This window comes from Cervus elaphus, chromosome 33, assembly GCF_910594005.1.
Source record: "Cervus elaphus chromosome 33, mCerEla1.1, whole genome shotgun sequence".
NCBI lineage: Eukaryota > Metazoa > Chordata > Mammalia > Artiodactyla > Cervidae > Cervus > Cervus elaphus.
Genome location: NC_057847.1, coordinates 9,759,263 through 9,774,884, shown reverse-complemented (window position 1 = coordinate 9,774,884; position 15,622 = coordinate 9,759,263). Strand labels below are relative to the sequence as shown.

Here is a 15,622-nt window from a genome sequence, read left to right as displayed (position 1 = left end):
CGATGCTCACCTTCTGGGATCCCTGTGACTGCTCTGTGAAACCAGGTTCACCCACCACCATGGTGGAGTCACAGGGGAACCAGGGGCCCTGTGAAAAGCTCCAAGGTGGCTTTTCTTCAGGGTCACCTTCTCCTCCATTGTGTCAGCCTCCTCCCCAGCCACACACACACCCCTTCCCCCAGGTGTTTGCCCCACAAAGGCAGCCCCCACACACTGGCTTTCATTTGAAAACACTTCGGCATTTATATTTGCACTACAATAGTCTATTTCCAGCATCCTCCAACCACCTTCTCCCCCATTCAGGGATGGGGGTGGTAGCTCCCAGGAAAGGCCAGTCTGGGGCCCTCGGAGAACAGAAGGGGGAAAAAAATCTCAGGGCTTCCTTGAGCTCCAGTGTTCTCACCTCCCAAGTGGGACCATAATCCAGTCCTGCTGGCTGCACTGGTCACGGAGAAGAACAAACGAAAAATGGCAGGTGGGAGGGTTTTGAGTAAACTAATGAAAGGCCGCAGAGATGCTCGCCTGTCCTCCCTTCCAGAATCACCCAGACCCAGCTGGACCCAGTAGAACTCTGTTCTGCCAGGGGAATCTCATGCTTCCCAGTTCCCAAATGAGCAACTGAGGCTCGGCGGCCAAGCCAGGCTTCAACCCAGGTCTCTTTTAGCTGCACATCTGGTTCCTCAAATGAATGAATGAATGAGGGATGGGAGACCCCTCAACCCAGCCCACCTGGAACTGCTGCCCTCCTCCTGCCCTAACCCATTCAATCAAGCTCTGGATCAGGGGACACTTTGGCCTCCCTCCTGTGGGAGACGACACCAGCCCTCCCAATTTAGCATTTCCAGACTCTACAGGGAGAAAGGGAACAAAACCCGCCCTGCAGTTCAACTTCGAGAATCTGGGCATCAGCAGAGAGAGACAGCTCAGAACACAAAAGCCAGAACAGTCCCTACCTGTGGGCTCCCAGGGGCTCCCCAAGAGGCTCCCTGGAACAGAACCTGTGTGTCCTCCCCAGCAGGTCCTGATCATATCACATCCTCCTGGACTCTCAGCACAAGTCCAAGGGCAGGAACCCCCATTCCCGTTTACAGAGGAGGAAAGGTGGGCTCAGAGAAGGCATGACTTGCCCAGGACCCCAGAGCGGGTGGGTAGTCACTGGGATCAACCTCCTTCTTCCCCTTCCCGTGTTCAATCTCTCTCCTCGACTCTTGCCCACCTCCCAGAGGCCCAACTCAGGTCAGCGTCTTCGTCCACTTTATCACCCACGTCTGGTCCCAAGGTAGTTGTTGACAAGCTGGAGGGCATGTCTTGAGAGAGGTGACTCTGTCTCAGAGCAGAAAATGTGTGGGGGGGGGGGTGGCCACATGGGGCCGGAGAGGGAGCAACAGGGGTCCCCTAGAGGGTCTCTCCCGGCCCCGCCCTCCCGGGGCCGGGTCTGTCCCCAGTGCCCACTGCCGAGCCCAGGCCCGCCCAGGGCTCCAGCACGTTGGCTGTAGTCCTGGGGAGAGGCTGAGCTGAGCGAGGATCCAAAGAAAGCAGCAGCAGCTGTTGGAAAAAGGGCTGGCGAGGCTCTCGGCTCACTCCAGCCCCCTTCCGGCTCCACAGGCACAGGCCTGGGTGGAAACCCGGACCCCTCACCAGCCAGCCGCTCATCCTGAGCCTCATCCACACAATGCGACATTACTGTCATCCACTCCTCACCTGGTCATCTGCTCTCACAGCCAGGATCCCAACCAGTGGGCATGACCCCTCACCCCCTGAGGACCCACCCCGGCTCTGATCCAGGACCAAGGGGGCCTCCACTTGGCCACCTGGTCTGGTCTCGAAAGGTGAGTGCAGTGGGGTGCCTGGCACCGGGGGTGCACTGACCCACTGGCCCCTCACAGCGGTCCAGCTCCGCAAGCTTAGCAGTGTCATCCCCTCCATGGTGCCACCTTGGGGCCCTGAAACACAGACGGGCAGGTCTGCACACCATAGGAGGGAACACAGGATGCAGAGCAGCCTTCCGGGAAGGCCACGACCCCAGCCCCGACGTAGAGGACTCCAGGACGGCAGCCCTGCCCCGGAGCCCCCATGCCTTCCCAGGCACAGCTGGATTCTGGCTGCCTCAGGAGGGCAGGCCACTTCCTCCGAGCAGTCTTTCCTGACTGCCCAGGCCTTATGGGAGGCTGCGGTGCCCTTCCCCCACCTCTCCCCAGGGCTGCGATGGGCACAGAGAGTGGGACTGGGCGCTCCCTGAGGGCAGGGCCGGTTCTCCTCCTCTGAGTGCCCTCAGACCTCAGCATCCTGGCCTACAGCGGGCAGGCCATGAACCAGAGAATGACAAGGGAAGAGAAGCGGCTTCCACATCAGGAGCTGAAGCAAGGAGCAGCATAAGTATCCCCAGGAAGGCGCCCTGGGGGCTCCAGGATGGGGCAGGCAGGCCTTGCAGGGGCCCTGAGAGCCCCAGCCCAGCCGGCAGTGACAACAGTGGTGAGTCCCGCCCCCAGCACTGCGGAGGCGGCTGGTGGTTGCTGCCTGCCCGGCTGCCACCCACTCACTCCTCAGCCGCCGGGGCTCAGCTCCCACCATGCCGCAGCCTTCACACTGCACAGGCAGGGGTGTCTACAACTCGCCACCCACCCGCCGAGCCCCCCATCCACTGAGCGGGGCCAGCAGCAGGGACCCAGCCCGTCACCGCAGGCTTGGGCACACACAGCATGTGGTAGTCACTCAGCCGTGTCCAACTCTTTGCAGCCCTGTGGACTGTAGCCCACCAGGCTCCTCTGTCCATAGGATTCTCCAGGCAGAAATACCTGAGTGAGTTGCCACGCCCTTCTCCAGGGGACTGTCCCAACTCAGGGATCGAACCTGGGTCTCCTGCATTGCAGGCAGATTCGTTGCTGTCTGCGCCCCTGGGCACAGCATAGGGGGACACGCATGCCCCTGCCCAAGGGCACCATGGACAGCACGAGGCCAAACCCCACCACCAGGCTCCAACCCCCACCTTCCATCCAAGCTGTGGGCTCGCTCCTACCCCATCTGTGGTGGCCCTGGGACCTGGGTAACAGCCTGGGCCCGAAGGCGAGGTCCAAGAGGCCGAGGGGGTCTGAGCACGGCCGTGAGTCTTGGGGCCAGCAAATCACAGAGACCCTCAGGTCAGTGAGCTCTGGGACCCCGGTCACCTCAGAGTTTTCTCATATCAGAAGAGATGACCCAGGCCAACCTCTCTTTGGCAACTGGCCTAAAGTCAAGGAGGACTCCCCAGCAGGGCCCCAGCCCACTCCTGAGAAGGCCAGCATCTAGGCCCAAGCCCTGCAACCCATGGCTCAGGTCAGCACCATCACAGCCCTGAGACTTTAATGCGGGAAAAAGTTCTGGGTTTGATGCCCAGGCCCCTGGGGATGGCCTGTGCTGGGGCCATCATATGCCCCCCCACACCTGACCTTAAGACCTGGGCTCTGACACCCTTGGGCTCGCTGGAGGTGTGAAATTCTCCAGCCACATCGCCCCTACCCCTCCCACCCTACCCCTGAACCCACGGCCTCCAGGACCTCTGCCAGCCATCAGCCTGTCTCCATCCCCCTGAAGAATCCAGGCATCCAGGCACACAGGTACACGGAACACCTACTGTGTGCCCAGCTGGGGGCACCGTAGTGACTGCAGCAGACAGCACCCAGCCACGTGGTGCAGATATTCCAGGGGCCTGCCCCAGGCCACCACTGCCAAGCTTCAAGCCTGGACCTGGAGAACAGCCCACCCACCCTGGCGGCAGGGGAGGCAGCAAACTGCCCCAGGGCAGGGGGCCCCAGACATTTAGATCCCACACCAGGAAAATCTCAGCTGGGCTGGGGCAGGGATCAACATGGAGACTATTTCCTCCCCAGGAACATAGGAAACAGTAGTACCATCATTTCATGAGAGAAACACTGTTGCAAAAATATAAACAAAAGTAGATACAATCTCAGGATAAAGTGTGTTCCTTTATATTGAGTAGACACAGCCTTCATATCTGGGAAAACACACAGACACACACCACCATTTGTCCTCAATTGCAGGAACTCCCATCCCTAGACTTGCCTCATGAAACCCCAGGCTGTCCCCTCACCTCGTCCATCTATCCTAAGTCAATTTAGTCATGTCCGACTCTGTGACCCTATGGACCATAGCCGGTCAGGCTCCTCTGTCCATGGGATTCTCCAGGCAAGAAAACAGGAGTGGGTTACCATTTCCTTCTCCAGGGGATCTTCCTGAGTCAGGGATCGAACCTGTGTCTCTTATGTCTGGCAGGCAGATTCTCCACCGCTAGCACCCAAGGCCTACCAAATACGTCCAAACAGAAAGAGCACATTCTAAAGTATAAACTTTGACGCCAGGTGGGGACCCAGGGACAGACAAGCAGCCTCAGACCTCATTTAATGGGGGAGAAGGTCTTGGGACCCAAATCTATCAGCTGACACTCCTCACCCCGCCTCCTGGGTGGAGATCCACGTCTTATTTGCAGTGCATGTCTCCGGGCTTTCCCCCAGCCTGAGGGCCTAGTCACCAAGGGAGACGTGACTTCCTAGACAGTGGACTAGAGCAGCCCATGGGCAAGTGACACCACTGCTCTGAGCCTCAGCTTCTTCATCTGCCAAATGGGAATCAAGATGACATCCCAGGCTGCAGTGGGGATGAGAATTCTCACCAAGCATCTGGCACTTAGCAGGTCTGCAAGAAAATCAGGCTATTTGAAAGTCAATATTTGATAAAGGCTTCCCTCAGAGCAGGAAGAGCCTGTCTTTCTCTTCTCAATTCCCCAGCCCTGACCCCTGCCAGCCCTTGGCACTAAGCCAGCTTCGCTGCCCAGGCCAGAACCATGTGGCCTCTCTGTGAGCTGGCAACACCTTTGGGGAGGCCCCAGAAGCCCAGGGTGCCAGCCAGTTCCCGGCACAGGAACCACTAGCCCTGCCCTTTGCTTGGGTCTATTTAATCTCACAGTATCCTCTGTGGTTCACACCACTGACTTCAGGTGAGGAAAGTGAGGCTCAGAGAGGTCAGCGCAACCTGCCCAAGGGTAGTAGCTTGTGGGGAGGGATTCAAGCCCCACTCTCTAGAAACTGAATAGTTGTTACTACCTTGAGTTGCTGCTTGTTGTGAAAATTTTCTAAGTGGTCCTCCACAGCCTGGGCCATCTTTGGAGCCTCCGCCTTCTCTTTTATTGTCCCCTCCTATCTCCCCTCTTACAACCACCAAGCTGCCCTGGCCTGTATTGCCAATGCCCTGCAGGGTGGTTTCAGCATGAGTGACCTTTTCTTTGCACTTTTAATCCCAAAGGGAGACTTGCCAAAAAAGGAGCTTACATGTGGGTGACCTACCAGGGTGACATCCAACAGGAAGCCCTGGTCCCCCACGTGCCCTCTCACCTGGAGACCAGAAGATTTGGCTCAGCCTCTCCCTGACCAGGGGCTTCCCTGGTGGCTCAGTGGTAAAGAATCTGCCTGCAATGCAGAAGCTGCAGGAGATGCAGGTTCAAATCCTGGGTCAGGAAGATTCCCTGGAGGAGGGCATCGCAACCCATTCCAGTATTCTTGCCTGGAGAAACCCATGAACAGAAAGCCTAGTGCTACAGTCCATGGGGTCACACAGAGTCAGACATGAGTGAAGCGGCTTAGCGCACACCCACACACATGCACGCACACACACTCCCACCAACCCCTTGCACCGTGTGAGCACTGGCCCTGGGGTGCCCAGGAAAGACCGTTCTAAACCATCAAATTCCACTATGGAAAGGCTGCCCTGCCCTGTATCTACCTGCCACCACACGCTTCGTTTCTTGACTGCCTACCCCCTGGGAGAAAGGGAGAGCACCAGCTCCAGGAGGCGAGGACTTGGCTTTGTTCAGCCCTGTCTCCCCCTCCTGCACAGTGCCCAGCTCATGGTGGGTGTTCAGTGTTTGTTTTCCAAGTAAATGAAGAAGTAAACCCCGTGATCACTTTCCTGATGGTCAGAGGGAAGCCTGCGGACGGTGGGGGGGGACACTTACCCAGAGCCACAGGATTTATATGTACATGAGTCCAGACGCCCACTCCCACCCCGACCCGGAAAACTGCGCGATTCCCTTCCCCATCACATGCTGCCCCTCTGCACACACACACACAGACATGGGCACCCACACATGCACACACATCACCCTGGGCTGATCCATCCAGGGCCCAGCAGGGATTAGCTGTCTGCAGGGGCCTGTAATGGACACTGCAGGGAGAAGGGCCGGGAGGAGGGCTGGGGGAAGGGAGGCCTCTGGGCCATGCTGCGGCTCTACCCACTGAGACTTGGTCTGTGGCTGACTGTTGTCCAGGGCCCTCCTCTCCACAACAGGCGTGGGAAGGGGACCATTGTTATCCCCATCTCACACTGAAGAAACCACACTCAGGAGGGTCCTGAAACTTGCCCAAGGTCTGCTCGGAGGAGCCAGGAGCCCTCCGCCACTGCTGCCTACCTACCCGGCCCATGCCTGGGCTCTGTCCCTGACATACACACCCCAAGACCCAGCAGGGAAGGACACAGGGATTCTAGAGCCTCAGGGGAAAAGTACAGGCAAGGCCAGACTAAGGCAGGCAGGAGGAACAGAAGCACAATTTGTGTGGGGCGAGCTGGGCGGAGGGGCAAGAGCCTGGGCGATGCCCGAGAGGGAAGGTGAGAGGGGGACACAGAGGGGTCATCTGAGAAGAAGGAGGTGAAGAGTTGAAGCCTCAGTCTCTCTGAGAAGCCATGGGATTCACAGATCCCAACGGCATTCCAGATTCAATCAAACCCAGCCCAAATCTACCCCCCAGCCACCTCCTGACACACCCCACACCTTCCGTCAGTGACCAGCAGCTTACTCTTCCAGTCCACACACACTCCCTGGCCCACAGCTGTCCCCCACCCTACCCCCAATACCCTCCCCCTCCCCCTGGGCCCCAGGCAGCCCCATCAGCCGACCTGGGCAAAACAGCCTCTGTCTGCTTTGGGCCCTGCATGAACCATCAGCCTTGACAGAGGAGAGCCTCAGCTCACGCCTGGGCTCAGCCCAACCCGGCCTGTTGGGGCCCAGGAAGTCTGGAGGCCATGCCTGCAACTTCCCCACACCCACGGACCTCAGCCAAATGTCCACGGAGCCCCCAGAAACACCCCACCCAGAGATGACGCCTGGCTGGAGAGCCTTCCCTCCAGCACTGGCAAGATGAACCAACTACATAAATAACTCGGGTTCAGAGAGAAGCTGATCTGAGCCTGGAGAGGTGCAGAAAAGCGTACACAGGATCAGAGGAGAGAGACAAGAGCAGCAAGGCAGAGAGATGGAGGCAAAGCCGACATGGGGGTAGACATGGGAGAGGACACTCAGGGGTGAGAGAGAGGCACCCCGAGGGGGAGCGCAGGAGGGTCTGAACAGAAGAGAGTCACTGACTGCAGCCTGGAGCCTCAGACCTGGGCGGGCTCCCTGCCCCCCCGCCCTTCGGGGTGGCCCGGCCCCTCTCAAGGCCACTCAGCATAAGAACTGGTTGCAAAGGCCTGGCTCCTACTGGGAGGTCCATGGCTACAGCGTGGGAGACCTTGACCATCCAGATGAGAATGGCACCATCATGGCCATGTGTGGGTTCCTATAAATAACTGCCACTGCACCTGCCCTCTAGGGAGAATCAGCTGTGACCCGCCAGTGCTGTCCGGTCCACAGACAGCCCTGGGCCCTGCGCCTCCAAGCCGGGCCTCCCCACTCCCAGCAGCTCAGGGCCTGCAGTGACGGGTGGTGGGGTGCGGAGCTTCCTTTCCTGCGCCCTTCATGGGTCCGGCTCCTCCGTCACAGGCTGGCCTCCCTTGCACATGCCCCATGAGGACTTCTGAGCAGTGGAACTCAGGGGCAAGCGGGCCAGATTCTACCCCCACCCCAGCTGTCCCTTCTCCCCAACTGTCCCATCGCCCCCCCCAACAAGGACCCAGCCCGCCAATTCCTAATCCTCTCTGTCATCCGACCCAGGCTCCACCCCAACTTGACTCTGCCCAGCCACCTACTGAGGCCCAAAAATGGAGAGAGTCATTTATAGAGGGTCCGACAAGCCAAATGCGCGATGGGAAGATGACCTCAGGGTACTGAGCACCCTGTGGGTGGCTGGGGGCTGGGAGGTCAGCTGTGACAGAGCCATGCTGGGCTGGCAGACCCCAGGGAGCCCTCCAGTGTGGTCACACCAGGGCCAGAGGCCACAGGCCCTCACAGCAACAATTAGCTCCCTGCTGGCCAGAGCCACGTGCACCCTGTTCCCCTCAGCACCCCGGGCCCGGCCAGGCCCAGGTGCTCCACACAAGTCCTGGTGGGATTTGCTGAATGAGGGAAGGCTGAGGAGCACTCTGGTCAAATCACCCACCCAGAGCCTGCATCAGGACTCCCACACCAAGGCCCCAAACACCCCTGTTTTTTCCTAACCATCGCTCAGCACTGGCTGGGGCCAGGTGAACGTGGGGTGCATACACGGATCTGCCCAGCCCCCAGGGAGCACCTGGACCAGTGCTGGAGGCTGGCAGGTGGAGGAGCAACAGCAGGCCCCCTGAGGGACTCACTGAACTGGGGGATAGGATAGCTGGTTCCAAAGGCGCCAGCAAGCAAGCTTTCCTCCCCCACAAAGTCCCCCTCTGAATCCTGGCGGATTGGGCTGAGAGGAGATGGGGGAAATCAAGGGTGAGGAAAAGGAGAGATGGGGCCCTTCTTCCTACGCGGATGTTGCCTAGGCCCTCCACCCAAGCTCCTGCTGGTCCCTGGTCAGGAAATACCCTGCCATGGCAACGGGACAACTGGAATTGCCCCATTACTCACAGATTTGACCAAGGCAAGGTGGGGGCGGGGTGCCCATGAGACCACTGACCATGCGAGTTAGATTTGGCCCTGAAGGCCACCAGAAGGCGCCGAGGAGGCAGCCAGGCCAGCAGCAGCCAGGCTTCCACACAGACTGAGCCTCTGAAGGGCAGAGGGGAGAGACCGGTGGGGGGTCGAGGCACCCGGCTTCCTGGACCAACAGGGGAGGCTACTTTTCCAGACTCAGCCAGGATGCCTGTGCTGCTGCTCTGGCTTCTGGAGGGGAGGGTGTCCCCAGCCAGAGCCCACCGGGCAGAGAACAGCCACAGCGCTAAGCAAGTCCAGTCCCACGAGGCCCAGGCTCGGGCAGGGCCAGCCCTTGGCCAAGGCCAGTATCTACAGCTGAGCAGCTGTCAGCCAGCCGCCCAAGGCCACAGGACAGAGGCCAATGAGGGAGGGCGGCAGCTCAGGGGGGTTAGTGGAAACACGTCGCCACACACCCAGAGGGAATACGGCCCAGGCCTGCTGCCCCTGAAATCACTGAAAGATGCTGCTGCAGAAACAAGGCAAGTGGGGCAAAGGGGACACAGCAAGACCAAAGGGAAGGCCCGGACATCACTGGAATGGGGGCAAGGAAATTGTCTCAGCTTCCCTCAGCTTCCCGTCCATCCTCCTCAGCCCCTTAGGTGCAGGAAGCAGGCTTAGACCCAGGCACCTAAACGGATTAGCCAGTCATGGGGGGAGGCGGGGGGAGGGGGGAGCCAGAGCAGCAGCGTCTGCCCCCCACCACCAATCTGGGCAACTGAAGCCGTCCCAGCCTCCAGCCAGCTATCTGTGGGGCTCTAATCCCTCCTCCCGCCCTGGGGAGGGGAGGAGGACAGCTGGGGCAGGCCAGATCTGGAGTCTGGTTGAGGGCCCTTCCCTCCACAAGACCCACCACCTCCTTAGCCCGGGACCACGGGAATGAGCTGCAGACTCTGAGGGAAGCGCCCGGGAAGCTCCAGCGGCCGCCGCCGCCCCCCACCCACGACGATCACGTGGCTGCATCCTTAGGGAGCCCGCAGGTCTCAGCTGCAAAAGTCATTGTTTATAAACAGCCACAGCCAGGCGGGGGAAGGCCGGCCGGTCTCCCGGTTCCCACCCGGCCGTGCGTCGGGCGGGAGGGGGGACAGACCCGGCCGGGGGGCGCTGAGGGGGGCCACCCTGGTAAGATCACAGATTCTGCGATCTCAGATTTCAGAGTCGGAGTCGGCAGGGGAAGTGGCGTCAGCAACTGGCGCGATCCAATTCAATAAACCAGAGGTGGCTGGGGATGGAAGGCCGGCGCGCGCGGACCCCCGCCCCCAAGCCCTGCATTTCCTGCACCGCCAGGTTGCCACGGGAAGCCCCGCTCCATCCCCCAGCCTACGGCCAGGGGCTCTCCCGGCCGAGGGGTCGCGTTTCCTGCGGCGGCCTGCCGCGCCTTCTCCGCTCCGGCTGGCTCCCCACCCGGCCGCGGGCTCCCCAAGCCAGAGCCGCCACCCTCACCTCGGCCGCCGGAAATGCGAAGCCCCTTCTCGGGCGAGGGCACTTCCCGGGGGGCTCGCAGCCCTCCCCTCCCGCGGGAGCCGGACCGGAGCTTCCAGACCGCGGGCACCCCTGGTGAAAGGAAACCTGACCGCTCCCTCAGCCCGCGGGGACAGAAGGTGGAGAGGCGGGTGGAGAGGAGGGCACGGCGGGCGCAGGAAACGCTCGGAGGCCTGAAGCCGACGCGCCGGCACTCGCGAGCAGAGGGACAGCCTCGGGAATCCCGGATCTAAGCGACCCTGGGGACAAGGGGCAGACGCCCTCCAGGCTGGCGCCGGCCCCGCCCGCGGGGAGGGCTCGGAGCGCCACCTCGCCTCCCGGCCTCCCGGCCTCGGCCTCCAGGCCGGGTTAGCCGGGACCTCGCGCCCGGAGAGCCGGGGCCGCCTCTCCGCTGCAGAGAAGCAGCGACGATGCAAAGCGGCTGGAGCTGCGGGGGAGGGGAAGGGGGAGGGGGTAGAGACAGCTGCGCCCTCTCCTGCCCCCGCCGTGGGGAAGAGACGGAGGACGCGGGCGCGGGAGGACACCCAGAGCGCCGCGGCGCGCAGCCTGTGGACCCCCGAAGGTCCTCGGCAGCCCTCGTCTGGAGGTGACAGCGCCCGGCCGCGGACAAGGACCAGCCCCCGGCGCGGGGGTAGGGGACAGGTGTCCAGGCGGCGCGGGGGCAGGGGCTCGGGCTCGCTCACCTTCTCCTGCGCCCGAGTGAGCTTCTTCTGCACGTTGCTGGCGATCTTCCCCGCCGTCACCCCCTTGCTGCCCATCTCAGCCATTGCGGCTCAGGCCTGCCCGGTGGCGGGCGCGGATCTCCCAGCCCCCAGCCCCGGCCCCGGGCTCCCGCTCCACGCCGCGCACTAGACCGCCGAGCCGACTGGCGGAGGCGGAGCGTGCGCCCGGCGAGCGAGCGAGCGACGCGGGGACCGGGGAGGGACGGACGGAGGGAGGGAGGGGGAGGGAGAGAGGAGGGGCCGGGCCTCGGGTGGCGGTCAGCGCCCCCCGCCCGCCCCCTCCGGACAAGACACTGCCTTTTAAAGGGCCACCCCGGAGGCCAGAGCCGGTCATCCGGCGGGGAGGGAGCGGCGCCCACCGTCGCCGCGGCTACAGTGGCTGGCCGGACTCCCAGGACACTTCGCTGACACCGCCCCGGGGCGGGAACTAGTACGACCGCCCCGGGTCCGACGCCGCCGCGAGCCCTTCTTTCAACCCAGATAGATACCTCCCGCCGCCCAGGAAAAGAGGCCAGATGGAGGAGAAGGGCCCTTTCACAAACCGAAGATAAATTGGGTGGCGTTTGCTCAGCGCCCCGGGGATCCGGGAGACTTCGCTGGAGCGCGCTCACCGAGGATCCCCTTCTTGACGCTCGGCCTCTTCCTGGAATCTAGGTTCACCCTTCTCGACCGGGGTTCTCGGGACGCCACCGGGGAACTGTTCCTCCTGCCTCGTCCCTTGCTAACCAGACGCTGGGTCTTCTAATCTGCGGTTAATCATCATGATAACAACAGCCTAACGGTACTGAGCGCTGAGGAGTGCCTGGCACTCTATTAAGTGCCCCCTTGGCAACAGCCCTATGAAGTAGGTGCTATTATTTTTCACTTTTTACAAGTGCGACACAGAGAGGCCTGAAACCAGACCTCTGACTCCACACCCCAGGCTTTTCAAACACTCTATCCTGGGTGCTCGGTCTCCTATTCCGCGCTGGAAGAATGAATGGTCATTATTCAAAGGAAAGGTTAACCGACCAATGACAACTTTGCTAACAGACCAATGACACTTATTCGAAATTAATAAATATGCGTTGGGCTTACTGATCCCACCCCCACGGCTCCCCAAAATCATGTCAGGGGCTTGGAAGGATGCCACAGCATTTTGTTGCCCGGGAGGCCAGTGCCTGTCCCAGGGATATAGGCTGAACTGAGTAGAGAGAGGAGTCCTGGAAGCCCTGCTGAGGAGGCCTGGACACGTCCAGCACCCCCACAGGAGACAGGGCAAGGGGCACTGGCAAGCTTCCAGGAAGAGGAGCAAAGCCTCTTGCAGACCATCCACCAAGCCCGCCATACCCAGAGAAACATAGAAGGTTCCTCCTGGGCTCCCTGGGAACATGTTCCCAGGAGAGCCTGGCTTCTCCAGTTTTTCCTGCAAGACTGCTCAGCACCTCAGCCCTCCCAGCCCATTCCTATTCCTATTTTGCAGAAAGACTGAGGAACTGCAGCTGCTGAAGGTCAAAGAGAGAAGCAGAGATTCAGACCCAGACCCTCCTGCGCTAAAGCCCTCAGCTAGTACATGGACCTGCTTTCGAGGAAAAGCAGCAAGCACACAGGAGCAGAAAGCATTTTGTCAAAATTATTATTATAAATTCATGCCTGATTCCCGAATGACAAAACCAAAACCGAAGCAGTGCAGTTTCTCAGGCAGCTTTCTCCTAAATGCTCATCAGCGTTCACCTCAGAGTCGTTCTCCTCATAATTTTATGCATGGCACTTTTCTAACCATTCTCTAAAGAGTGATTTCTTCCCGCCCTCCTCTGACGAAAGGAGAGAATGTGCAAAAGTCAAATCAGATTACAGTCAGCCCCCAGGGAAAGTGGGAGATTCTGCTTCACTGAACTTGGGTCACCTGACAGAAAAATTGGAAGCAATTTGAATGGTTACCAACAGGATAGGGTCAGCTAGACAGCGCAGCAACCAGAGAGACCATTAAGGGAATCATTTTAAACAATTACGGAGACTGTGTAGCAACATGAAATAATTCTTAGGTATAATTATGAGTGAAAAGGAGAAGATAGAAAATTGCGCATGTACTGCCTTTGCAACCACATAAAAATAAATATAAATGCTCATGATCAAAGACTGGAACAAACCATGCACAAGGAAATTGATGTTTTAAGGTCAAGTTATTATGGCTGATTTTTTTCCCCTTGTGTGCTAAGTCGTTTCAGTCATGTCTGACTCTCTGCAACCCCATTGACTGTAGCCCACAGGGCTCCTTTGTCCATGGGGTTTTTCCAGGCAAAATTACTGGAGTGGGTTGCCCTTCCCTTCTCCAGGGGATCTTCCCAACCCAGGGATCGAACCCAAGTCTCTTTTGTATCCTGCGTTGGCAGGCAGGTTCTTTACCACTAGCGCCACCTGGGAAGCCTTTTTCCCCTTAACTTCCTAAATATTCTATGATACGCTGTGTTGCCTCATAACCCACATGTGATTTTTATCTTTAAAGAAGACAATTCTTTGATCTTATCTCTAGTTTGGAAAGACTTTTTTAAGCACAAAACCATTGGAGGGAGTTTTGAAATAAAAAATACTGGTTTGGGGGTATGTAAAAATTCAATTTTTTTAAACCTCAAAAAGTACTATCGACACATAGGGCGAAATTTGGAAGGAAATGCTCTGAAGATGTTATTATAAGGCCAAAGGCTAGGAATGTAGGGGATTTTTACTTTCTTTATGGTTTTCTATAGTGTCTGATTTTTTTGGCAGGACAGTCCATTGTTTTTACTATCAGGAAAAATATTATTTATATTTTGAAAAGAAAGTTGACATAAAAAATTAAAGTGTAAGTTAGGGGAATATTTTTGAAAATAAAACTCTCACAATTCATAAGAAAAACACTAAGATTTTCACAAATAAATGGGCAAATGGTAAAAATGGACAGTTCATAAAACTGGAGATTCGAATGATCAAGACATAAGTATTAAGAGTTCAGTCTTACCAGAAAAACAAAATTGCTTCCTAAATCAACGAGATACCATTCCTGCCCTCACTTTCATCAAATCAGCAAGTCATTTTTTTAATTATGTTATTTAAAATCAGACAGACGCATACTGCCTCTGAGAATATAACAGATACAGGATTTCTGGAAAGCAATCTTGCAATATGTATTAAGAATTATCAAAATACTCTTCAATCCTAGAATCCCAAGTATAAGAAATATCTCGAAATTTTAGCAAAGTTTAATCACACAGATGTTCATCCCATTATAATAGTACAAAATTGACAGTATGTTGGCTATTACTATTGTTCTTGTTACTACTATACGTCGTATCTGACTCTTTGTGACCCTATGAGCTATAAACCACCAGGTTTTTCTGTCCATGGGATTCTCCAGGCAAGAATACCGGAGTGGATTGCCATGCCCTCCTCCAGGGGATCTTCCCGACCCAGGGATCGAACCAGCGTCTCTTACATGTCCTGCATTGGCAGGCAGGTTCTTTACCAGTAATGCCACCTGGGAAGCCCCTACATACTGAGCACCAGTCCTGGGCTTAGCTCTGCCAGTGGTGCATGCAGTGAATCCTCTCCCTCAAGAATTCACTATGTGGGGGCCGGACGGGGTCTGGGAGGGCTGGGAGGCTCTTTGAGGGAGTGATGTTGACCACTGGAAGCACTGACAAGAGAACAGGGAGGGAAGCCTGCTGCCCAGCAAAGCCCTCAAATATGGAGGCAAGAATAAATGAACAGACAAACCAGTGTCCGACGTGTTATTGGTCCACCTTTCCTTCTGTTCTTTCAGCATCCAGGTCTCCCAGTCCCTGCACCCCACAGCTCTCCACAACCCAACCCCAGGCCTCTGCACAAAGTCCTTTAACCAGATGTGATTAAGCTATAGAATAGCCAAACATGAAATGTTTACCAAAACAATAACACTCTTACATTTTTGTGATGGGGAAATGCTATAGTGTGTTGTTAATAGAATAACGCAGGATATTAACTCATACAATGGTATAGTGCCAATGTATATTCAAATGTGGTTGGTATCTCTGGGTGGAGTGGTAAAAGGGTGGGTTTGGTCTTCTATTTTTTCTCTTCTTCCTTTTTTATTTTGCAAATTTTGTTCATGTACTATTTTTGTAACCATCAAAATCATCAGGGATAGCTGATAACTCAGTTGGTAAAGAATTTGCCTGCAATGCAGGAGACCCTGGTTCGATTTCTGGGTCAGGAAAATCCACTGGAGAAGGGATAGGCTACCCACTCCAGTATTCCGGGGCTTTCCTAGTGGCTCAGACAGTAAAGAATCCACCTGCAATGTGGGAGACCTGGGTTCGATCCCTGGGTTGGGAAGATCCCCTGGAGAAGGGAAAGGATAGCCATTCCAGTATTCTGGCCCGGAGAATTCAAGGGTTGCAACGAATTGGACATGACTGAACAACTTTCACAATCATAAAGAAATGCTATTAAAAACAAATTGAAATGAGAAACGTGCTCCTTGGTTCAGAAACCACAATGTTGTGGAATGTGTTCCATCCCTGCTGGTCTGCATGTCTGAATGGTGATACCTGGG

The 15,622-nt window shown here is 57.2% G+C and overlaps 1 protein-coding gene and 1 long non-coding RNA gene across 24 annotated transcripts in view; one reads left to right on the top strand and one right to left on the bottom strand.

The window, feature by feature from the left end:
• BIN1 (bridging integrator 1) overlaps positions 1-11,370 on the bottom strand; it is a 55,892-nt gene extending 44,522 nt beyond the window's left edge. For 22 of the 23 annotated variants that reach the window (XM_043894030.1, XM_043894034.1, XM_043894037.1 and 19 more), the window contains exon 1: positions 11,035-11,370. In XM_043894030.1, coding sequence (XP_043749965.1) covers positions 11,035-11,118 — 84 coding nt within the window. In that variant the 5' untranslated portion in view covers positions 11,119-11,370. Of the gene's footprint in view, positions 1-10,312; positions 10,709-11,034 lie in introns of those variants that run through there. The other variant, XM_043894036.1, reaches the window with a different exon arrangement.
• LOC122688206 lies at positions 11,369-13,217 on the top strand. The gene is made up of 2 exons (XR_006339390.1): positions 11,369-11,917; positions 12,536-13,217. It is a non-coding gene; the product is annotated as an uncharacterized LOC122688206 (long non-coding RNA).
• The last annotated feature ends 2,405 nt before the right edge of the window (positions 13,218-15,622 follow it).